Source organism: Salvelinus fontinalis, chromosome 33 (genome assembly GCF_029448725.1).
Source record: "Salvelinus fontinalis isolate EN_2023a chromosome 33, ASM2944872v1, whole genome shotgun sequence".
In the NCBI taxonomy this organism is placed as follows: Eukaryota; Metazoa; Chordata; class Actinopteri; order Salmoniformes; family Salmonidae; genus Salvelinus; species Salvelinus fontinalis.
This window is the reverse complement of record NC_074697.1, coordinates 30,368,757-30,393,638: the sequence shown is the minus strand read 5'-3', so window position 1 is coordinate 30,393,638 and position 24,882 is coordinate 30,368,757. Positions and strand designations below refer to the sequence as shown.

At 48.3% G+C, this 24,882-nt stretch overlaps 1 protein-coding gene across 5 annotated transcripts in view; it reads left to right on the top strand.

The window, feature by feature from the left end:
• The window catches only part of LOC129831988 (membrane-associated phosphatidylinositol transfer protein 3-like), a 142,548-nt gene that overhangs the window by 88,275 nt on the left and 29,391 nt on the right, over positions 1-24,882 (top strand). For all 5 annotated transcript variants that reach the window (XM_055895679.1, XM_055895678.1, XM_055895681.1 and 2 more), the window contains 3 exons: positions 766-923; positions 2,510-2,680; positions 22,454-22,648. In XM_055895679.1, coding sequence (XP_055751654.1) covers positions 766-923; positions 2,510-2,680; positions 22,454-22,648 — 524 coding nt within the window. The remainder of the gene's footprint in view (positions 1-765; positions 924-2,509; positions 2,681-22,453; positions 22,649-24,882) is intronic.

Sequence of the window (24,882 nt, the reverse complement as noted above, 5' to 3'; positions counted from 1 at the left end):
TCAGGGTGTGTAGATTTATAGCCAGGCAGTGGGTTTAAGGCTAGCTTGGCTGTTCAAACATCCGCAAGCCCCATCTGTCTCTCTGCTCTGCCAAAGAGAGAGAGGAGAGCTTTTCAGACTGAGTCAGAATGGTCAAGGGCCCTACTAAAGCCCCGTTCTCCTCTCCCAGATAACATATGCTTACCACACACATGCTCAACCAACCTGTTATTTTACCTGCCCACTCAGGACACACACAGTGGACTGAGTTGTCAGAATCCATTATACTGAGGGATTGAGATGCAGGCTTCTATTTAAATTTGAGTCAGCCTCCCTCGTCTCACTCTTTTGCAACATTTGTAGATTTGGTTTATAATTTTTCTCTCTACCTCTCTCTTCTCTTTCACCTCCCGCTCTCCTTCCATCCCTCCCTCTGCACCTCCCTCTCTCCTTCCATCCCTCCCACTGCACCTCCCTCTCGCCTTCCATCCCTCCCACTGCACCTCCCTCTCGCCTTCCATCCCTCCCACTGCACCTCCCTCTCGCCTTCCATCCCTCCCTCTGCACCTCCCTCTCTCCTTCCATCCCTCCCTCTGCACCTCCCTCTCTCCTTCCATCCCTCCCACTGCACCTCCCTCTCGCCTTCCATCCCTCCCTCTGCACCTCCCTCTCTCCTTCCATCCCTCCCTCTGCACCTCCCTCTCTCCTTCCATCCCTCCCTCTGCACCTCCCTCTCGCCTTCCATCCCTCCCTCTGCACCTCCCTCTCTCCTTCCTCTTCTACCAGTCTGATGCAGGAGGGGGTGGACCTGCGTCCCGGCAGCAGCAGTAGTCTGATTTTGAACCCAGGGAGGTTTGACTTTGAGGTCTCTGAATGTTTCCTGCTGGGCTGTCCACTGGGTCTGGTGCTGGCCATGAGACGCACGGTACTGCCTGCTGTCCAGGGTAGGTGTTGTTAGAGAAACACACACACTTCTCACTCTTCTCTGTGTCCAGGCAGTCCCTGATGCAACACCTTCCCCACAATGTTTAGCTACCTCTCTGATGGACCAGATCGATCTTCACACTTATTTTGCTTGAAAAGACCACTAGTTCATAATTCTACTACATACAGCAGATGCTGCTTTTTAGAGCCTTTCTAGACTACAAATATGTCTTTTTTATTTATTTTATTTTTTATTAACCTATATTGAACTAGGCAAGTCAGTTTAGAACAAATTCTTATTTACAGTGATGGCCTACCCAAAGGCAAAAGGCCTCCTGCGTGGACGGGGGCTGGGATTAAAAATAAAAAATTATAAAATTAAAATAAAGGACAAAATACACATTACGACAAGGGAGACAACACAAGACTACATAAAGAGAGACCTAAGACAACAACATAGCATGGCAGCAACACAGCATGGTAGCAACACAACATGGTAGCAGCACAACATGGTAGCAGCACAAAACATGGTACAAACATTATTGGGCACAGACAACAGCAGAAAGGGCAAGAAGGTAGAGACAACAATATATCACACAAAGCAGCCACAAGTGTCTATGATTGAGTCTTTGAATGAAGAGATTGAGATAAAACTGTCCAGTTTGAGTGTTAGTTGCAGCTCGTTCCAGTCGCTAGCTGCAGCGAACTGAAAAGACGAGCGACCCAGGGATGTGTGTGCTTTGGGGACCTTTAACAGAATGTGACTGGCAGAACGGATGTTGTATGTGGAGGATGAGGGCTGCAGTAAATCTCTCAGATAGGGGGGAGTGAGGCCTTAGAGGGTTTTATAAATAAGCATCAACCAGTGGGTCTTGCAACAGGCATACAGAGATTACCAGTTTACAGAGGAGTATAGAGTGCAGTGATGTGTCCTATAAGGAGCATTGGTGGCAAATCTGATGGCCAAATGGTAAAGAACATCTAGCCGCTCGAGAGCACCCTTACCTACCGATCTATAAATGATGTCTCCGTAATCTAGCATGGGCAGGATGTTCATCTGAATCAGGATTAGTTTGGCAGCTGGGGTGAAAGAGGAGCGATTACGATAGAGGAAACCAAGTCTAGATTTAACTTTAGCCTGCAGCTTGGATATGTGCTAAGTGAAGGACAGTGCATCGTCTAGCCATACTCCCAAGTACATGTATGAGGTGACTACCTCAAGCTCTAAACCCTCATAGGTAGTAATCACAGTAAGGAGAGGGGCATTCTTCTTACCAAACCACATAACCTTTGTTTTGGAGGAATTCAGAACAAGATGAAGAGGTCTTGTTGGATGAAGGGTCTTGTTGGACACTAAGAAATCTTTGTTGTAGAGCGTTTAACACAAAATCCGGGGAGGGGCTAGCAAAGTATAAGACTGTATCATCTGCATATAAATGGATGAGAGAGCTTCCTACTGCCTGAGCTATGTTGTTGATGTAAATTGAGAAGAGTGTGGGGCTACCTTTCCCACACATCACATTCCGTACACACAAGCCTTATAATTTATTACTTCACAGACTAAGCGTTCCCTAATCTCAGCTGTCTGCTGTCCTGTGTCCCTCAGTGAGTCAACTCCGTCCTGCCTGCACCCAGATCTTCAACCTGTTCTACCCCTCGGACCCCTCTGCCTCCAGACTAGAGCCCCTGATGGAGCCCCTCTTCCACAAGCTGCCCCCCTTCCCCATGCCACGCTACCAGCGCTACCCCCTGGGAGACGGACGCTCCACACTTATAGGTGAGTCACAGGGAAACCGTTAATAGAAAATCAATTAAACTAAGGAGGCGATACCGGCGTATTCTCTGTTATAATTGTATCGCTGTACTGTATTAATCATATTTGGGTTTTTGCATTTCAAAGTCAGTGTGAAACATTTGGAGAATTCTAAGTAGGTTGGTTCTATAGCTGCACCATTGAGAGCATCTTGACTGGCTGCATCACCACTTGGTATGACAACAGCTTGGCATCCGACTGCAAGGCGCTACAGAGGCTAGGGCGTACAGTCCAGTATATCACTGGGGCCAAGCTCCCTGCCATCCAGGACCTCTATACCAGGCGATGTCAGAGGAAGGCCCTAAACATTGTCAAAGACTCAAGCCACCCAAGTCATAGACCGTTCTTGTCACGTTCTGACCTTTATTTCCTTTGTTTTTGTCTTTATTTAGTATGGTCAGGGCGTGAGTTGGGGTGGGCAGTCTATGTTTGTTTATCTATGTTTTTCTATTTCTGTGTTTGGCCTGATATGGTTCTCAATCAGAGGCAGGTGTTAGTCATTGTCTCTGATTGGGAACCATATTTAGGTAGCCTGTTTTGTGTTGGTTTTTGTGGGTGGTTATTTTCAGTCTTTGTGTGTCTGCACCAGACAGAACTGTTTCGTTTCGTGTTATTCTCGTTTATCGTTATTTTGTTTGTTTGTTTAACGTATTCTATTAAAATGGATACTTTTCACGCTGCGCCTTGGTCCTCCTCTCTTCCTCCATACGACGAACGTTACAGAACCACCCACCAACCAAGGACCAAGCAGCGTGGTATCGGGCAGCAGTGATCGCAGGACTCCTGGACCTGGGAGGAGATTCTGGATGGGAAAGGACCCTGGGTACAGGCTGGGGAATATTGCCGCCCCAAAGCAGAGCTGGAGGCAGCGAAAGCTGAGCGGCGGAGATATGAGGAGGCAGCACGTCAGCGCGACAGGTACGAGAGGCAGCCCCAAAACATTTGGGGGGGGGGCACACGGGGAGTGTGGCTAAGCCAGGTAGCAGACCTGAGCTCACTCCTCGTGCTTATTATAAGCAGCGTGTTACTGGTCAGGCACCGTGTTATGCGGTTAAGCGCACGGTGTCGCCAATACGTGCCCATAGCCCGGTGCGCTATAGGGCAGCCCCCCGAAAGTGTCATGTGAGTGTGGGCATCCAACCAGGGCGTATTGTGCCTGCTCAGCGTGTCTGGTCTCCGGTACGCCGTTTCGGTCCAGGGGTGCTGGGAGGGTGCAGTGCGTCCTATGCCTGCCAAATGTGGGAGTGGAGCCTAAGGGAGAGGTGCGCGTAGTAGGCACTAGATCTCCAGTGCTCACCCACAGCCCGGTTCAACCTGTGCCTGCACTCTGGAGGGTCCGGGCTAGAGTAGTTATCCAGTCTGGGGGAGTGGTGCCAAGGCTACGCACCAGAGCTCCAGTGCTCCCCCACAGCCCGGTCCTTCAGGTCCCTCCTCCTAACACCAAGCCTCCTGTAGGTCTCCCCAGCCTGGTGGGTCCTGTGGCAGCCCCACGCACCAGGCTGTCTCTCCGTCTCCTTCCTACAGGTGTGCCCGTCTGTCCAGCGCCGCCTGAGCTGCCCATCTGTCCAGCGCCGGCTGAGCTGCGCCTCAGTCCGGAGCTGCCCCTCAGTCCAGAGGCGCCCCTCAGTCCAGTGGGGCCATTTAGTAGGGTTGCCAATCCTAGGTCGGCGGCGAGGGTCGCCGTTCCTAGGAGGACACTAAAGCGGACAAAGACTATGGTGGAGTGGGGTCCACGTCCTGCGCCAGAGCCGCCACCGCGGACAGATGCCCACCCAGACCCTCCCCTATAGGTTCAGGTTTTGCGGCCGGTATCCGCACCTTGGGGGGGGGACTGTCACGTTCTGACCTTTATTTCCTTTGTTTTTGTCTTTATTTAGTATGGTCAGGGCGTGAGTTGGGGTGGGCAGTCTGTTTGTTTATCTATGTTTTTCTATTTCTGTGTTTGGCCTGATATGTTTCTCAATCAGAGGCAGGTGTTAGTCATTGTCTCTGATTGGGAACCATATTTAGGTAGCCTGTTTTGTGTTGGGTTTTGTGGGTGGTTATTTTCAGTCTGCACCAGACAGAACTGTTTCGTTTCGTGTTATTCTCGTTTATCGTTATTTTGTTTGTTTGTTTAACGTATTCTATTAAAATGGATACTTTTCACGCTGCGCCTTGGTCCTCCTCTCTTCCTCCATACGACGAACGTTACAGTTCTTTCTGCTATCTGGGACCAAAAGGCTCCTGAACGGCTTCTACCCCCAAGCCATAAGAAATGGCAACCTGAACAAATGTTTTTCTTTTATACAGTATATGTTTTATTTTCATTTTGGGGAGTAAATCAGCTTTAATATTGCAGATAGACTGCAGCTTCCTTCAATGTAATTATCTGCATCATTTCCAATCCACCATTGTAACGGTCGGACCAAAACGCAGCTTTTGTGGAATACATGAATTTATTGAAACAAGACGAACACGAAGCACACTTGAATAAATTACAAAAACAACAAAACGACGTAGACCGACCTGAACATGAGAACTTATAAAAACACGAAGAACGCACGAACAGGAACAGACTAAACAAACGAAACAGTCCCGTGTGGTAACAACACTGACACGGAAGACAATCACCCACAAACAAACGGTGTGAACAGCCTACCTTAATATGGTTCTCAATCCGAGGAAACGTCAAACACCTGCCCCTGATTGAGAACCATATAAGGCTAATTAACCAATAAACCTAAACAAGAAACAAATAACATAGACTGCCCACCCAGCTCACGTCCTGACCAACTAAACAACGCTAAACAAAGGAAAATAAGGTCAGGAACGTGACAACCATATATATATTTTTCAATATATGTATAAAATATATATATATTTTTTTAATGGATTGTCCTTTATTATTTTCCCCTAACCCTACCACCCCTCCCCGAATTGGAGTAAACTAATGGACAACAACACTTAGGCGTCTACTTCCAGCTTATACATACTATATACATTTTACATACACATTACACATTTTACAATGTATTTTACAATAGTTATCTTTTGTTTGTTTTTAGTCTCATCCTTCAGCTACCCTCAACCCCTCCCATCTATCTCTGAAGACCATCCAGTTTTTATTTATATATGTATTTTTCAACTGTGATGCTTCACAAAAGTTATGAACCTTTCTATTCTCATAGTTTCTACAGATTGTAAATTAAAGATAAACATTTTTATTATTATATTATTGATCAATTTATTATGACTTTTTAAATCACCCAGCAGTGCTATTTACAGATTTAACTCCAGGTAAATGTTGCAATTCTTCAGCTACATTCCTAAACCTGCGACTATTTGCATTGTAGTTTTTTTTGTGCACTGGACTCTATGCACACTCACTGGACTCTACCCACACACTCACTGGACTCTACCCACACACTCACTGGACTCTACCCACACACTCACTGGACTCTACCCACACACTCACTGGACTCTACGCACACACTCACTGGACTCTACCCACACACTCACTGGACTCTATGCACACTCACTGGACTCTACCTACACACTCACTGGACTCTACCCACACACTCACTGGACTCTACCCACACACTCACTGGACTCTACGCACACACTCACTGGACTCTATGCACACTCACTGGACTCTACCCACACACTCACTGGACTCTACCCACACACTCACTGGACTCTACCCACACACTCACTGGACTCTACGCACACACTCACTGGACTCTACCCACACACTCACTGGACTCTATGCACACTCACTGGACTCTACCTACACACTCACTGGACTCTACCCACACACTCACTGGACTCTACCCACACACTCACTGGACTCTACGCACACACTCACTGGACTCTATGCACACTCACTGGACTCTACCCACACACTCACTGGACTCTACCCACACACTCACTGGACTCTATGCACACTCACTGGACTCTACCCACACACTCACTGGACTCTACCCACACACTCACTGGACTCTATGCACACTCACTGGACTCTACCCACACACTCACTGGACTCTACCCACACACTCACTGGACTCTACTCACACACTCACTGGACTCTATGCACACTCACTGGACTCTACCCACACACTCACTGGACTCTACCCACACACTCACATTTACATTTACATTTAAGTCATTTAGCAGACGCTCTTATCCAGAGCGACTTAAAAATTGGTGCATTCACCTTATGACATCCAGTGGAACAGCCACTTTACAATAGTGCATCTAAATCTTTTAAGGGGGACTCTATGCACACTCACTGGACTCTACCCACACACTCACTGGACTCTATGCACACTCACTGGACTCTACCCACACACTCACTGGACTCTATGCACACTCACTGGACTCTATGCACACTCACTGGACTCTACCCACACACTCACTGGACTCTATGCACACTCACTGGACTCTATGCACACTCACTGGACTCTATGCACACTCACTGGACTCTATGCACACTCACTGGACTCTACCCACACACTCACTGGACTCTACCCACACACTCACTGGACTCTACTCACACACTCACTGGACTCTATGCACACACTCACTGGACTCTACCCACACACTCACTGGACTCTATGCACACACTCACTGGACTCTACCCACACACTCACTGGACTCTACCCACACACTCACTGGACTCTACCCACACACTCACTGGACTCTACCCACACACTCACTGGACTCTACCCACACACTCACTGGACTCTACCCACACACTCACTGGACTCTACCCACACACTCACTGGACTCTACCCACACACTCACTGGACTCTACTCACACACTCACTGGACTCTATGCACACTCACTGGACTCTACCCACACACTCACTGGACTCTACCCACACACTCACATTTACATTTACATTTAAGTCATTTAGCAGACGCTCTTATCCAGAGCGACTTAAAAATTGGTGCATTCACCTTATGACATCCAGTGGAACAGCCACTTTACAATAGTGCATCTAAATCTTTTAAGGGGGACTCTATGCACACTCACTGGACTCTACCCACACACTCACTGGACTATATGCACACTCACTGGACTCTACCCACACACTCACTGGACTCTACCCACACACTCACTGGACTCTATGCACACTCACTGGACTCTATGCACACTCACTGGACTCTACCCACACACTCACTGGACTCTATGCACACTCACTGGACTCTACCCACACACTCACTGGACTCTATGCACACTCACTGGACTCTATGCACACTCACTGGACTCTACCCACACACTCACTGGACTCTACCCACACACTCACTGGACTCTACCTACACACTCACTGGACTCTACCCACACACTCACTGGACTCTACCCACACACTCACTGGACTCTACCCACACACTCACTGGACTCTATGCACACTCACTGGACTCTACCTACACACTCACTGGACTCTACCCACACACTCACTGGACTCTACCCACACACTCACTGGACTCTACCCACACACTCACTGGACTCTACCCACACACTCACTGGACTCTACCCACACACTCACTGGACTCTACCCACACACTCACTGGACTCTACCCACACACTCACACATACTACACACACACACACACACACATACTACACACACACACACACACACACACACACACACACACTACACACACACACACACACACACACACACACACACACACACACACACACACACACACACACACACTTATATGAAGTAACCACAAATAATTACAATAATGTCACAACAACATCAACAACGGCATGTTAGCTGTTAGCACTCCCCACATTAGTAAACTGCTTACTGACAATATGTGTCATCATATTCAGAAGTCCCTGTCAGTTAGAAACATGATGTTTAATTAGAGGGGAAGAATCTCATGGTGCATCAGTAGTTTGCGAGACTGGTGTTCAGCAAGGAGACACTTTCACACTCTCACAGTCCTACAGGGAATAGGGTGTCATTTGGGACACATCCACAGTCTCACAGCATTAGCTGATTTTTAATTACGCCACTAAATCCATTGATCAGGCTCATGCTTTCGATCAGGCTCAGGCTCATGCTTTGATACTGTCAAAGTATGAGTTAAATTAAAACACACCCACGCAGCAGCACACACACACAAACACACATACACACACATACACACACCACACACACACAGAGAGAACAGTATGCCTTTGAAGCCAGGCTGTAGTAAAGAGATGTTTCAAGGCCCCAGTATAATCATGAAAATCTCCTTCTGTCCGCTGTCCACCACAACATTGGTGCTTTCATTCTTCTTAACTCCCCTCCATTTCCATACTGATGGTGGTACTGTGGTCCCTATCTATCTCCTGGTTCTCCTGGTGCCTCCTACCCCCTTGCCCCCCCTACCTACCTGCCCTCTCCTCTCCCCCTCTCCTACCTACCTGCCCTCTCCTCTCCCCCTCTCCTACCCACCTGCCCTCTCCCCTCACCCCTCTCCTACCCACCTGCCCTCTCCTCTCACCCCTCTCCTACCCACCTGCCCTCTCCTCTCCCCCTCTCCTACCCACCTGCCCTCTCCTCTCACCCCTCTCCTACCCACCTGCCCTCTCCTCTCCCCCTCTCCTACCCACCTGCCCTCTCCTCTCACCCCTCGCCTACCCACCTGCCCTCTCCTCTCCCCCTCTCCTACCCACCTGCCCTCTCCTCTCACCCCTCTCCTACCCACCTGCCCTCTCCTCTCACCCCTCTCCTACCCACCTGCCCTCTCCTCTCACCCCTCTCCTACCCACCTGCCCTCTCCTCTCACCCCTCTCCTAGAGTACCACCCTGCCCTCTCCTCTCCCCCTCTCCTACCCACCTGCCCTCTCCTCTCACCCCTCTCCTAGAGTACCAGCCTGCCCTCTCCTCTCACCCCTCTCCTACCCACCTGCCCTCTTCTCTCACCCCTCGCCTACCCACCTGCCCTCTCCTCTCCCCCTCTCCTATCCACCTGCCCTCTCCTCACCCCCTCTCCTATCCACCTGCCCTCTCCTCACCCCCTCGCCTACCCACCTGCCCTCTCCTCTCCCCCTCTCCTACCCACCTGCCCTCTCCTCTCACCCTCTCCTACCCACCTGCCCTCTCCTCTCACCCTCTCCTACCCACCTGCCCTCTCCTCTCCCCCCTCTCCTACCTACCTGCCCTCTCCTCTCACCCCTTTCCTACCCCCTGCCCTCTCCTCTCACCCCTCTCCTACCCACCTGCCCTCTTCTCTCACCCCTCGCCTACCCACCTGCCCTCTTCTCTCACCCCTCGCCTACCCACCTGCCCTCTCCTCTCCTACCCACCTGCCCTCTCCTCTCCCCCTCGCCTACCCACCTGCCCTCTCCTCTCCCCCTCTCCTACCCACCTGCCCTCTCCTCTCACCCCTCTCCTACCCACCTGCCCTCTCCTCTCACCCCTCTCCTACCCACCTGCCCTCTTCTCTCACCCCTCGCCTACCCACCTGCCCTCTCCTCTCCCCCTCTCCTACCCACCTGCCCTCTCCTCTCCCCCTCTCCTACCCACCTGCCCTCTCCTCTCCCCCTCGCCTACCCACCTGCCCTCTCCTCTCCCCCTCTCCTACCCACCTGCCCTCTCCTCTCACCCCTCGCCTACCCACCTGCCCTCTCCTCTCCCCCTCTCCTACCCACCTGCCCTCTCCTCTCACCCCTCTCCTACCCACCTGCCCTCTCCTCTCACCCTCTCCTACCCACCTGCCCTCTCCTCTCACCCTCTCCTACCCACCTGCCCTCTCCTCTCCCCCCTCTCCTACCCACCTGCCCTCTCCTCTCACCCCTCTCCTACCCCCTGCCCTCTCCTCTCCCCCCTCTCCTACCCACCTGCCCTCTCCTCTCACCCCTCTCCTACCTACCTGCTCTCTCCTCTCACCCCTCTCCTACCCACCTGCCCTCTCCTCTCACCCCTCTCCTACCTACCTGCCCTCTCCTCTCACCCCTCTCCTACCCACCTGCCCTCTCCTCTCACCCCTCTCCTACCTACCTGCCCTCTCCTCTCACCCCTCTCCTACCCACCTGCCCTCTCCTCTCACCCCTCTCCTACCTACCTGCCCTCTCCTCTCACCCCTCTCCTACCCCCTGCCCTCTCCTCTCACCCCTCTCCTACCCCCTGCCCTCTCCTCTCACCCCTCTCCTACCCCCTGCCCTCTCCTCTCACCCCTCTCCTACCCCCTGCCCTCTCCTCTCCCCCTCTCCTACCCACCTGCCCTCTCCTCTCACCCCTCGCCTACCCACCTGCCCTCTCCCCTCACCCCTCTCCTACCCACCTGCCCTCTCCTCTCCCCCTCGCCTACCCACCTGCCCTCTCCTCTCCCCCTCTCCTACCCACCTGCCCTCTCCTCTCACCCCTCTCCTACCCACCTGCCCTCTCCTCTCACCCCTCTCCTACCCACCTGCCCTCTCCTCTCACCCCTCTCCTACCCACCTGCCCTCTCCTCTCACCCCTCTCCTACCCACCTGCCCTCTCCTCTCACCCCTCTCCTACCCACCTGCCCTCTCCTCTCCCCCTCTCCTACCCACCTGCGCTCTCCTCTCCCCCTCTCCTACACACCTGCCCTCTCCTCTCACCCCTCGCCTACCCACCTGCCCTTTCCTCTCCCCCTCTCCTAGAGTACCACCCTGCCCTCTCCTCTCCCCCTCTCCTACCCACCTGCCCTCTCCTCTCCCCCTCTCCTACCCACCTGCCCTCTTCTCTCCCCCCTCTCCTACCCACCTGCCTTCTCCTCTCACCCCTCTCCTAGAGTACCTCCCTGCCCTCTCCTCTCACCCCTATCCTACCCCCCTGCCCTCTCCTCTCACCCCTCTCCTAGAGTACCAACCTGCCCTCTCCTCTCACCCCTATCCTACCCACCTGCCCTCTCCCCTCACCCCTCTCCTACCCACCTGCCTTCTCCTCTCACCCCTCTCCTAGAGTACCTCCCTGCCCTCTCCTCTCCCCCTCTCCTACCCACCTGCCCTCTCCCCTCACCCCTCTCCTACCCACCTGCCTTCTCCTCTCACCCCTCTCCTAGAGTACCTCCCTGCCCTCTCCTCTCCCCCTCTCCTACCCACCTGCCCTTTCCTCTCACCCCTCTCCCACCTCCCTGTCATTACCTCTCCCCGCAGATACTGTCATCTCGCTCCCTATTTCTCTCTCTCACTGTCTTTCTCTATACCTCGCTCTCTCTCTGCATCTTGTCTCTCGTTCCCACCCTCTCTGTTTCACCTGCAGATTCTGCCTTACTTTCTTTCAAACATTTTATTTTATATTTTGCATTAAATGACAGTCAACAACATTCAGAGGATTCTGTCTTTCTCTCATCTAAACTCAATTCAATTCAAGGGGCTTTATTGGCATGGGAAACATATGTTAACATTGCCAAAGCAAGTGAGGTAGATAATATACAAAAGTGAAATAAACAATAAAAATGAACAGTAAACATTACACTCACAGAAGTTCCAAAAGAATAAAGACATTACAAATGTCATATTATGTATATATACAGTGTTGTAACGATGTATAAATGGTTGAAGTACAAAAGGGAAAATTCAGTTGAAGTCGGAAGTTTACATTCACTTAGGTAATTAAAACTCGTTTTTCAACCACTCCACAAATTTCTTGTTAACAAAATTTTGTTTTGGCAAGTCGTTTAGGACATCTACTTTGTGCATGACACAAGTAATTTGTCCAACAATTGTTAACAGACAGATTATTTCACTGTATCACAATTCCAGTGGGTCAGAAGTTTACGTACACTAAGTTGACTGTGCCTTTAAACACTTTGGAAAATTCCAGCAAATGATGTCATGGTTTTATAAGCTTCTGATAGGCTAATTGACATAATTTGAGTCAATTGGAGGTGTACCTGTGGATGTATTTCAAGGCCTATCTTCAAACTCAGTGCCTCTTTGCTTGACATCATGGGAAAATCAAAAGAAATCAGCCAAGACCTCAGAAAAACAATTGTAGGGCTAAGGTTCACCTTCCAACAGGACAACAGCGCTAAGCACAAAGCCAAGACAATGCAGGAGTGGCTTCGGGACAAGCATCTGAATGTCCTTGAGTGGCCCAGCCAGAGCCCGGACCTAAACCCAAACATCTCTGGTGTCAGAGTCCAGGTGAAAACCGATCCACAACAACCAGGATCGTGGTGTTTCCCTGTGACGGAGGAAGATCCGTCACGAAATCCAACGATAGGTGTGACCACGGCCGTTGTGGAACGGGTAATTTCCCTCTGGGCAGGTGTCTAGGTGCCTTGCACTGGGCGCACACCGAGCAGGAGGAAACATAAACCCTCACGTCCTTAGCTAAAGTGGGCCACCAGTTCTTCCCACTAAGACAGCGCAGGACCTATACCAGGATGACCAGAGGAGGGTGACGTGTGGGCCCAACAGATCAAACGATCGCGGACATCAGACGGAACGTACAGACGCCCAACTGGACACTGGTTGGGAGTGGGCTCTGTACGTAACGCCCGTTCGATGTCTGCGTCCACCTCCCATACCACCGGTGCCACCAGGCAAGAAGCAGGAAGTATGGGAGTGGGATCCGTGGACTGCTCCTCTGTGTCATACATCCGGGACAGTGTGTTTGCCTTAGCGTTCTGGGAACCTGGTCTGTAGGAAAGGGTGAAAACAAAACGGATAAAAAACATGGCTCACCTTGCCTGACGAGGGTTCCGTCTCCTCGCCGCCCAGATGTACTCCAGATTGCGGTGGTCAGTCCAAATAAGGAAAGGGTATTTATCCCCCTCAAGCCAATGCCTCCACGCCTTCAGAGCCTTGACAACAGCCAACAGCTCCCGATCACCCACATCATAGTTTCGCTCCGCCGGGCTGAGCTTCTTCGGGAAAAAAGCACCGGGGCAGAGCTTTGGTGGCGTACCCGAGCGCTTAGACAGCACAGCTCCTATCCCAGCCTCGTACGCGTCCACCTCTACTGTAGATAGGGATCAGGATGAGCCAGCACGGGAGCCGAGGTTGTAACGGCTGTCGTCGGTGGAAGAAGGTGAGGACCAAGGTGCAGCGTGGTAAGTGTTCATGATATTTAATAATAAACAAAAACTGAACGCTGAATAACAAAACAACAAAGAAACAACTGAAACAGTTCTATCTGGTACAGACACACAAAGAATGAAAATATCCACCCACAAAACCCAACAGAAAACAGACTACCTAAATATGGTTCCCAATCAGGGACAACGATTGACAGCTGCCTCTGATTGAGAACCATATCAGGCCAAACACAGAAATAGAAAATCATAGAAAAGCTAACATAGACAACCCACCCAACTCACGCCCTGACCATACTAAAACAAAAGACAAAACAAAGGAACTAAGGTCAGAACGTGACAGAGGTAAACAGAGCCTTCAGGTGACCAAAAGCCTGTCTGCCGCAGCTGACCACTGCAGTCTCACCGGTCCCCCCTTTAGCAAAGAGGTAATGGGAGCCGCCACCTGACCAAAGCCCCGGATAAACCGCTGCACCTCCTTTACCGTGGTTGGAGTCGGCCAATTATGCATGGCTAAAATGCGGTCCTTCTCCATCTCCACCCCTGTCGCGGACAGGCGGTACCCTAGGAAGGAGACGGACTGTTGGAAGAACAGACATTTCTCAGCCTTGACGTACAGGTCATTCTCCAACAGTCGACCAAGCACCTTGCGCACCAGGCACACATCCTCGGCGAATGTAGCTGAGTATATTAGAATGTCATCTATATACACCACTACATCCTGCCCGTGCAGGTCCCTGAAAATCTTGTCTACAACGGATTGAAAGACTGATGGAGCATTCATCAACCCGTACGGCATGACAAGGTATTCATAGTGCCCAGAGGTGGTACTAAATGCCGTCTTCCACTCATCCCCCTCCCGGATACGCACCAGGTTGTAAGCACTCCTGAGATCCAATTTTGTGAAGAAGCACACCCTGTGCAATGACTCTGTCACACTAGCTATGAGAGGCAGCGGGTAACTGTACTTCACTGTGATCTGATTTATACCTCGATAGTCAATACACGGGTGTAGACCTCCATCATTCTTCACAAAACGACACTCGAGGAGGCAGGTGAAGTGGAAGGCCGAATGTATCCCTGCCCAGAGATTCGGAGACATATTTTTCCATAGCCGCCGTCTCCTCCTGTGACAAAGGATACACGTGACTCCTGGGAAGTGCTGCGTCTACCAGGAGATTTATTGCACAATCCCCCCGTCGATGGGGTGGTAATTGAGTCGCCTTCTTTTTACAGAAGGCGAGAGCCAAATTGGCATATTCAGGGGGGATGTGCATGGTGGAGACCTGGTTTGGACTCTCCACCGTAGTTGCACATATGGAAACACCTACACACCTCCCTGAGCACTGATGTGACCATCCCTTGAGAGCCCCCTGTTTCCACAAAATAGTGGGGTCATGATAGGCCAACCAGGGACGCCCCAACACCACAGGAAATGCAGGTGAATTGATCAGAAAGAGACTAATTCTCTCCTTATGATCCCCCTGCGTTATCAAACTTAGTGGAGCTGTGACCTCCCTGATCAGTCCGGACCCTAAAGGACGACTATCTAAGGCATGTACAGGGAAGGGCACATCAACAGGTACAATAGAGATCCCTAATCTAATTGCAAATGAACGATCAATAAAGTTCCCAGCTGCACCTGAATCTACTAGCGCCTTATGCAGGGAAAACTCAGGAATTTTTATATATACACACATGTGCGAAACAGGAAGCTCTGGGTGAGTCGGGTGCCTACTCACCTGGGATGATCCACCAGTGCCCTGCCTGCTGCCTCGACTCCCTGGAGAACCTCCCCAGCACCGACCAGCAGTGTGTTCTCTGCGGCCACAGGTGGTGCAGGGAATGGCCCCCCCTCCGTCCCCCTCAAAGCAGCACCTCCTAGCTCCATTGGTGTCGGATCTGAGGTGCTGGGGGATGGAACTGACGGACCCCGATCCGGACGTCCGCGGGAGGCCAACAGGTTATCCAGCCTGATGGATAGGTCCACCAGCTGGTCAAAGGTAAGGGTGGTGTCCCTGCAGGCTAGCTCCCTACGAACGTCCTCGCGTAGACTACACATGTAATGGTCGATCAGTTCACTCCATCCCGAGCCGGCGGCCAGAGTTCGAAAGTCCAGAGCGAAGTCTTGTGCGCTGCTCATCCCCTGTCTGAGATGATACAAGCGTTCCCCCGCCACTCTCCCTTCAGGTGGATGATCGAAAACCACCCGGAAGCAGCGGGTAAAATTCTCATAATTGTCCAACGTCGGTCCTTCCCTTCCCCAGACTGCGTTGGCCCATTCGAGTGCTCTACCAGTCAGACAGGAGATGAGGGCGTTCACACTCTCGCGTCCCGAAGGAGCTGGGTGAACGGTTGCCAGATAGAGCCCCAGCTGGAGTAGGAACCCCTGGCACCCGGCAGCCGTTCCATCGTATACCCTCGGGAGCACAAGCCGAATCCCGCTGAATCCAGGTGAAGGATGGGTGGACAGCGGTGTGGGTTGTTGTGGGAGCTGGGGTGATGATGATGGGGTTGCTGGAAAACCCCCTCTCTCCCATCGCTCCATGGTTTGCAGCACACGATCCATGGCTGTGCCGAGACTTTTCAACATAGTCGCGTGCTGCTGGACGCGCTCCTCCATAGGTAGAGGAGGGCTGTGTGCACCTGCTGACTCCATTATATGGTGCGTGTTTCTGTCAAAGTCTAGGTGATGTGGGTAAGGCGGAGTCAGGCGCAGGACACAGAGATGAGTAATAATTGTAACTTTACTCAAAAATAATCTTCCAACAAGGAGAACGAAAATCCAGAATCACATAAACGAGACAACTGACAACAATAAACACGCACAAAACCATGATGGCTCCAGAGGGTTAAATAGGGAAATAATCCAAACGTAATGGGAACCAGGTGTGTACAATACAGACAAAACAAATGGAAAAAGAAATGTAGATCGGTGGAGGCTAGAAAGCCGGTGACGTCGACCGCCCGAACAAGGAGAGGCACCAACTTCGGCGGAAGTCGTGAGATTTGGAGAGACCTGACAATAGTTGTGCAGCATCGCTCCCCATCCAACCTAACACAGCTTTAGAGTCCGATTGGTTCATCCTTGGGAGCAATTTCCAAACGCCTGAAGGTACTACGTTCATCTGTATAAACAATAGTACGCAAGTATAAACACCATGGGACCACGCAGCCGTCATACCACTCAGGAAGGAGACACGTTCTGTCTCCTAGAGATGAACGTACTTTGGTGTGAAAAGTGCAAATCAATCCCAGAACAGGGGAGCATGGGGGTGGCAGCATCATGTTGTGGGGGTGCTTTGCTGCAGGGTGGGCTGGTGCACTTCACAAAATAGATGGCATCATGAGGGAGGAAAATTATGTGGATATATTGAAGCAACATCTCAAGTCATCAGTCAGGAAGTTAAAGATTGGTCGCAAATGGGTCGTCCAAATGGACAATGACCCCAAGCATACTTCCAAAGTTGTGGCAAAATGGCTTAAGGACAACAAAGTCAAGGTATTGGAGTGGTCATCATAAAGTCCTGACCTCAATCCTATAGAAAATTTGTGGGCAGAACTGAAAAATTGTGTTCAAGCAAGGAGGCCTACAAACCAGTCTCAATTACACCAGCTCTGTCAGGAGGAATGGGCCAAAATTCACCCAACTTATTGTGGGAAGCTTGTGGAAGACTACCTGAAATGTTTGACCCAAGTTAAACAATTGAAAGGCAATGCTACCAAATACTAATTGAGTGTATGTAAACTTCTGACCCACTTGGAATGTGATGAAAGAAATACAATCTGAAATAAATCATTCTCTCTACTATTATTCTGACATTTCACATTCTTAAAATAAAGTGGTGATCCTAACTGACCTAAGACAGGGAATTTTTACTAGGATTTAATGTCAGGAATTGTGAAAAACTGAGTTTAAATGTATTTCGCTAATGTGTATGTAAACCTTCCGACTTCAACTGTAAATAACCATAAAAATGGGTTGTTTTTACAGTGGTGTTTGTTCTTCATTGGTTGACCTTTTCTTCTGGCAACAGGTCACAAATCTTGCTGCTGTGATGGCACACTGTGGTATTTCACCCAGTAGATATGGGAGTTTATCAAAATTTGGTTTGTTTACGAATTCTTTGTAGGTCTGTGTAATCTGAGGGAAATAAGTGTCTCAAATATGGTCATACATTGGGCAGGAGGTTAGGAAGTGCAGCTCAGTTTCCACCTCATTTTGTGGGCAGTGTGCACATAGCCATTCTCTTGAGAGCCAGGTCTGCCTACGCGGCCTTTCTCAATAGCAAGGCTATGCTCACTGAGTCTGTACATAGTCAAAGCTTTCCTTAAGTTTGGGTCAGTCACAGTGGTCAGGTATTCTTCCACTGTGTACTCTCTGTTGAGGGCCAAATATCATTCTAGTTTGCTCAGTTTTTTTGTTAATTCTTTCCAATGTGTCAATTAATTATCTTTTTGTTTTCTCTTGATTTGGTTGTGTCTAATTGTGTTGCTGTCCTAGAGCTCTGTGGGGTGTGTTTGTGAACAGAGCCCCAGGACCAGCTTGCTTAGGGGACTCTTCTCCAGGTAAATATTTCTGTAGGTGATGGCTTTGTTATGGAAGGTTTGGGAATCGCTTCCTTTTAGGTGGTTGTAGAATTTAACGGCTCTTTTCTGGATTTTGATAATTAGCCGGTATCGGCCTAATTCTACTCTGCATGCATTATTTGGTGTTTTACGTGGTACACAGAGGATATTTTTGCAGAATTCTGCATGTAGAGTCTCAATCATCTCTCTCTCTCTGTCACTCTCTCAACTTCTGTTTCTCCTCCAGCAAACAGAGGTTGCTGGTGTTGTTGCTTTCTCTCAACAGAGAGTGCGTCACAGTCAGTGTCCCCTGTCTGTGTGCAGTGTGCTGTGAAAGTCCCCACTAACACTAAAGTGACAGAGGATGAGGGCTCCACTGAGAGTAGAAGGAACGGGGATCATTAAAAATAGAAGATGTGTGTGCGTGTGTGTGTGTGCGTGCGTGCGTGCGTGCGTGCGTGCATGCGTGCGCACGCATGTGTTGTGTCAGGGTCAGTAGATTGTGGTGTCGGACATTTAGCCTGCAGCATTTTCATTTAAAGAACATTTGAGAAATGTACTGTACCCATATGGATTGGGTGCGTACTGGTGTTCAGAATGACAAAAATAACATTTTGACTATGGTTATTCATCTTAACCATACATGCAAGTCGACGATGCAAGGACATTTAGAAAAGGGGAGATCTAAAGATGCAACAACTAGCATGGTTTGCTATTATGACTAGAATTGTGCCATTGGCTACTGGAGAAAGAAGCCTCCCTACCGTTTCATATATGCACTTGAATGGCGAATAGTAAGCGTACTTCAATTGACAAATAAAGCTCTTTTTAGTAGCTCTTTTTAATTGTGGCCATCAAAATCGTTTTTAACACGCGATTGCATTTAGAATGGTTACGTAATCATTGGGCTTATAAAAGCATGTTTCACTCCAGCAGCAACATGAGCTGTTTGAGGAGCTGTAGCAGCTCATAGGCTCTGTATCTGTACACTGTGCTCGTGTGCTAAACATAATGACTAACGAAAATACACACGCGGCAATTGAATTCCACAAAATTATGCAAACGAACCTATAGTCTGATAAGGATGAGCGGTCAAATATATTTCCATTGACAGGTTTTTCCAACAATGAATAGGATTTTGCAATGGGATTTTTATTATTCTCCCTGACAGTTGGCTGGCACCAGTTTTATTTATTAGCTTTTAATTTTTTGAAAGGCTAATGGAAATCCTTGTCTGTGTGTGTTTGTGTGTGTGTGTGTGTGTGTGTGTTTGTGTGTGTGTATGTGTGTGCACTTGGGTCCATGCATGTGCTTGCGTACATGCATTTGTAAAAGGATACAACAGATTAAGGAAAATATCTGTCACACCCAGTCACATCTTCTACACTAATTGCCATACAACAGAACCTTAATTTCACTCTCTCATAGGCACACACTATAGTATGCTGATTGTTTACATTCCAACATTTACTTAGCCCTGGGTGATACTGTGAATATGTATGTGACCATCCTTGCCACCTTTCCCCATGCCTTTAAAAAGACCAGTCTAAACTGTTAGTTTTTCTTGGCCACCATAACTGCAGGCCTGTATTAGCTCCACCTGATTCCCCCACACGCCTGCCTGGGAAAGCAGCCTGGAGTTTGTATTCTGCGGCGGTTGCCAGTCCCTTACAGACAGGGGAAATTAGACTGACAGCCGAGTAGTGTGGAGGAGCACCCGATGCTTTGTTTAAATGCTCCACTAAAGGTCACAGCGGCAACAACACACAAAGAGTTAACCTCACTGGAATGGATTGCGTAATGACAGTAGACATCCTTTAATTAAGGACCGAGCTGATAGACGATGGCTCACAATAACATATTTTGATATGCAGACATGCAAACACACAGGAATATAGTCACATAAACACATTGCTGGTTAAATAGAGGAATACAAATGGGAGTCCTCAGATGATCAGTCGAGGTGGAGGTGCACTGCTCCCTGTTTAGCATTCTGATACAGGACAATGTTCTCATTGTGTATCTCCATATCCTGGCATCCATGTTGCTCTCTCAAACTGTTCTCCCCTCATCCCCTCCCCCCTGCTGCCCATAATAGAAATCATCCAGCCTTTCTGTGTTCTACTGGCCCTACCATAATGTAAAAACAAAATACCTGGCTACTGATGGATCCACTGGTTCAACTTGGAGAGGCCATAGCCTGCTGAGAACATGTCATCAAACAGGGTCTGGTCCACCCTCTACATCTGTGGCATCCAGGGATTCACCGCTTGGTAACCAGTAATCACCCACATATACACATACATGCATGAGAACACGCACGCCCGCCTTAAATATGCCTGTGTTTAATGGAACGTTCTCCAGGTAGACACTCAGACTGTCTGTTCCTTTCAGAGTCAATGTTAAATGTAATGTGATAGATTACCATGCAATACTGCAGGAGCCTTACATGTAACTGAGACAGAGGACAGACCGACAACGGACTGTCTCCATCACAAATGGGACCCTATTCCCTATAGTGCACTTCTTTTGAAAAGGGCCCTGGTCAAAAGTAGTGCACTATATAGCGAATAGGGTGCCATTTGGGACTCACACGAAGGATATTGGATATTGTTATTGGGTTGCTTTTATGGATATTGATATGTCAAGGCTTTTCTTTTCTTTTTTACACTCAATTCACTGGCTTTGTCCTTCCTCTCCCTCTTTCTGTCTACAGTACAGTACACCATAGCATAGTTGTTACAGAAGGCTAATGATAATGTTGCCAGAGCTGGAGAATTGATTGGAACAACGTGGATGCACTCATATAACCTATACTACAGATAGCCTTTACTATAGCCTTTCATTACAATAAACAACAACGCTGTACTGTAACCATGCCAACCATACCTGAGCCCTACTCATGCTGCTGCCAGAGACAGAGAGTATATTGTCAAGCTATTACAGACATATAAAATGGAAAGGAAATAGAAGAAAATGATAAAATAAGGGGTTAGGAACAAATACACGTAGAATGAACAGTTCAATTGAATTGGATGAAGAGAAAATACATTGGCCTCAACATGTCTAGGAAATGATGACACATTTCCCTTGTAGTCTATCTGTCTCTCTCTTTTCTCTTCATTGCTCTCTCTTATACTATCTCTCTCTCTCTCCCTCCCACTCTCCTTCTTTATTCCAGAGAGGCTCCTGTGAAGTTCAACATAAATGTATCATTGAACAGAGGGAGCAGTCACTTGTCTCTCTAAGAATTATATTATTGATGTGATCTGCTACGAGTATGCCATGTCTTGTAAAGACTATCCTACAGGTCCATGTACAGGTCCTCTGATACAACCATATATATCACGGGGGAAATACAAGTTTCCTCCTTCAGTCTACGGGACAAAACATACACATCTGTCCAAAAATAAAGGTGATGAGTAACTAGGTCCATCTGGGCTGTAGTGTAGTTGTTTACAGTTTCCCTCACTGACCTCTCTCTCTCAGCTCCTGGGGTTGGGTGTTTTGATTGGTCATCACCATCGGTCACAATCCCTGGATCATTACAAGCCCAACCTAATTACCTGACACTGTGTGTGTGTCCAAGGCCTTCCTCTAGGATGCACAAAACAAGCTAATACCACATACTAGCATATTGGACCATATAACAGTATTGCATTTTTTATTTAAAACTTTACCCCTTTTTCTCCCAATTTCGTGATATCCAATTGGTAATTACAGTCTTGTCCCATCGCTGCAACTCCCGTACGGACTCGGGAGAGGCGAAGATCGAGAGCAATGCGTCCCCCGAAAAACAACCCATCCAAGCCACACTGCTTCTTGACACACTGCGCGCTTAACCCAGAAGCCTGCTGCACCAACGTGTCGGAGGAAACACCGTACAACTGACCACCGAAGTCAGCTTGCATGCGCCTGACCGCCACAAGGAGTCACTGGAGCGCGATGGGACAAGGACATCCCAGATCTGTAGTGACGCCTCCAGCACTGAGATGCAGTGCATTAGACCGCTGTGCCACTCGGGACGCCCATAACAGTACTGATTCACAGAAAATGTTACTAGTTAATTGTTATATAATTAAACTCTCCCTCCCCTCCCTCTCCCTCTCTCACTCTTTCTACCGCTCTCTCTCTCTGCCTCTCTCTCTCTCTGTCTCTCTGTCATTTTAGCTGACAGTATCCAAAGTCACCCAGAGGTTTTCCTGGAGGCAGAGCCCAGTCCTGGTGCCCCAACCATGCCCCCTTCCCCTGGGACAGACAGCAGTGGAAGGGGAGGAGGAGGAGGGCGCAGAGCCAGTGTGACCAGCGTGGACAGTGAGACGTCCTTCTGCTCTGTGGGCCGGATGAGTAGCACCATCACCAACAGTGAGTGGGAGAGAGAATGAAAGAGAGACGGAGAGAGAAATGGCAAAAGAGAGAGAGAGGACAAGATAAAGAAAGAAAGAAAGAAAGAGAAAGGCAGTGATATGAAAAGAGAGAAAGAGAAAGAGGCAGAGAGAGAGAGAAAGAAGCACAGAGAGAGAAAGAAGCACAGAGAGAGAGAGAGAGAGAGAGAGAGAAGCATAGAGAGAGAAAGAAAGAGGCATAGAGAGAGAGAGAAAGAAACATAGATAGAGAAAGAAACATAGAGAGAGAGAGAAAGAAACATAGAGAGAGAGAGAAAGAAACAGAGAGAGAGAGAAAGAAACAGAGAGAGAGAGAGAAAGAAGCATAGAGAGAGTGAAAGAAAGAAGCACAGAGAGAAAGAGAAAGAAGCATAGAGAGAGAAAGAGAAAGAAGCACAGAGACAGAAAGAAAGAAGCATAGAGAGAGAGAAAGAAGCACAGAGAGAAAGAGAAAGAAAGAAGCATAGAGAGAGAGAGAAAGAAGCACAGAGAGAAAGAGAAAGAAAGAAGCATAGAGAGAGATAAAGAGAAAGAAGCATAGAGAGAGAGAGAGAGAAAGAAACATAGAGAGAGAGAGAGAAAGAAACATAGAGAGAGAGAGAGAAAGAAACAGAGAGAGAGAAAGAAACAGAAAGAGAGAGAGAAAGAAGCAGAGAGAGAGCGAAAGAAAGAAGCACAGAGAGAAAGAGAAAGAAGCATAGAGAGAGAAAGAGAAAGAAGCACAGAGAGGAAGAGAAAGAAAGAAGCATAGAGAGAGAGAGAAAGAAGCACATAGAGAGAAAGAAGCATAGAGAGAGAGAGAAAGAAGCAGAGAGAGAGAGAAAGAGGTAGAGAGAGACAGAGAGAGAGAAAGAAGCACAGAGAGAGAGAGAGAGAGAAGCACAGAGAGAGAGAGCGAAAGAAGCATAGAGAGAGAGAAAGAGGTAGAGAGAGACAGAGAGAGAGAGAGAGAAAGAAGCATAGAGAGAGAGAGAGAAAGAAGCATAGAGAGAGAGAGACCATTGTAAATACAACCCATATTTATGCTTATTTATTTTAACTTGTGTGCTTTAACCATTTGTACATTGTTACAACACTGTATATATATAATATGACATTTGTAATGTCTTTATTGTTTTGAAACTTCTGTATGTGTAATGTTTACTGTTAATTTGTATTGTTTGTTTCACTTTTGTGTATTGTCTACCTCACTTGCTTTGGCAATGTTAACACATGTTTCCCATGCCAATAAAGCCCCTTGAATTGAATTAAATTGAATTGAGAGAAGCATAGAGAGAGAGAAAGAAAGAAGCACAGAGAGAGAGAGAGAAAGAAGCACAGAAAGAGAGAGAGAAAGAAGCACAGAAAGAGAGAGAGAAAGAAACATAGAGAGAGAGAAAGAGAAAGAAGCATAGAGAGAGAGAGAGAAAGAAGCACAGAAAGAGAGAGAGAAAGAAGCACAGAAAGAAACATAGAGAGAGAGAAAGAGAAAGAAGCATAGAGAGAGAGAGAGAAAGAAGCACAGAGAGAGAGAAAGAACAGACCAATCAACCTGCACATGTACTCTACTGTATGTTTATTGTTATTGTTGAATGTAAGGTTATTTTGACACTTAGTTATTGTTGTTACTGTTGTCCCGTTGACCATTTTGATTCTCATTTTTATATTGTAAATAAGCTTTGGCAATATGTACATTGTTACGTCATGCCAATAAAGCAAATTGAATTGAATTGAAGAAGCACAGAGAGAGAGAGAGAAAGAAGCACAGAGAGAGAAAGAAGCATAGAGAGAGAGAAAGAGGTAGAGAGAGACAGAGAGAGAGAGAAAGAAGCATATATAGAGAGAGAGAGAAAGAAGCACAGAGAGAGAGAAAGAGGTAGAGAGAGACAGAGAGAGAGAAAAAAGCACAGAGAGAGAGAAAGAAGCATAGAGAGAGAAAGAGGTAGAGAGAGACAGAGAGAGAGAGAAAGAAGCACAGAGAGAGAGAAAGAAGCATAGAGAGAGAAAGAGGTAGTGAGAGACAGAGAGAGAGTTGGAGACTGCTCATTAGGATCAGAGGAAAAGGACACATTGGGGCTACGCTCTATACATTATTTAATCAATTATCTACGGTGGGTACATATAGCCAGCCTCCCCAGATTTTACCTCAGATTAACCTACTTCTATTGCTAATACTGTGGTGCCTAAAAGACCAGATGAATAATACCATTAGTATCCACAAATCACTTCAAATAA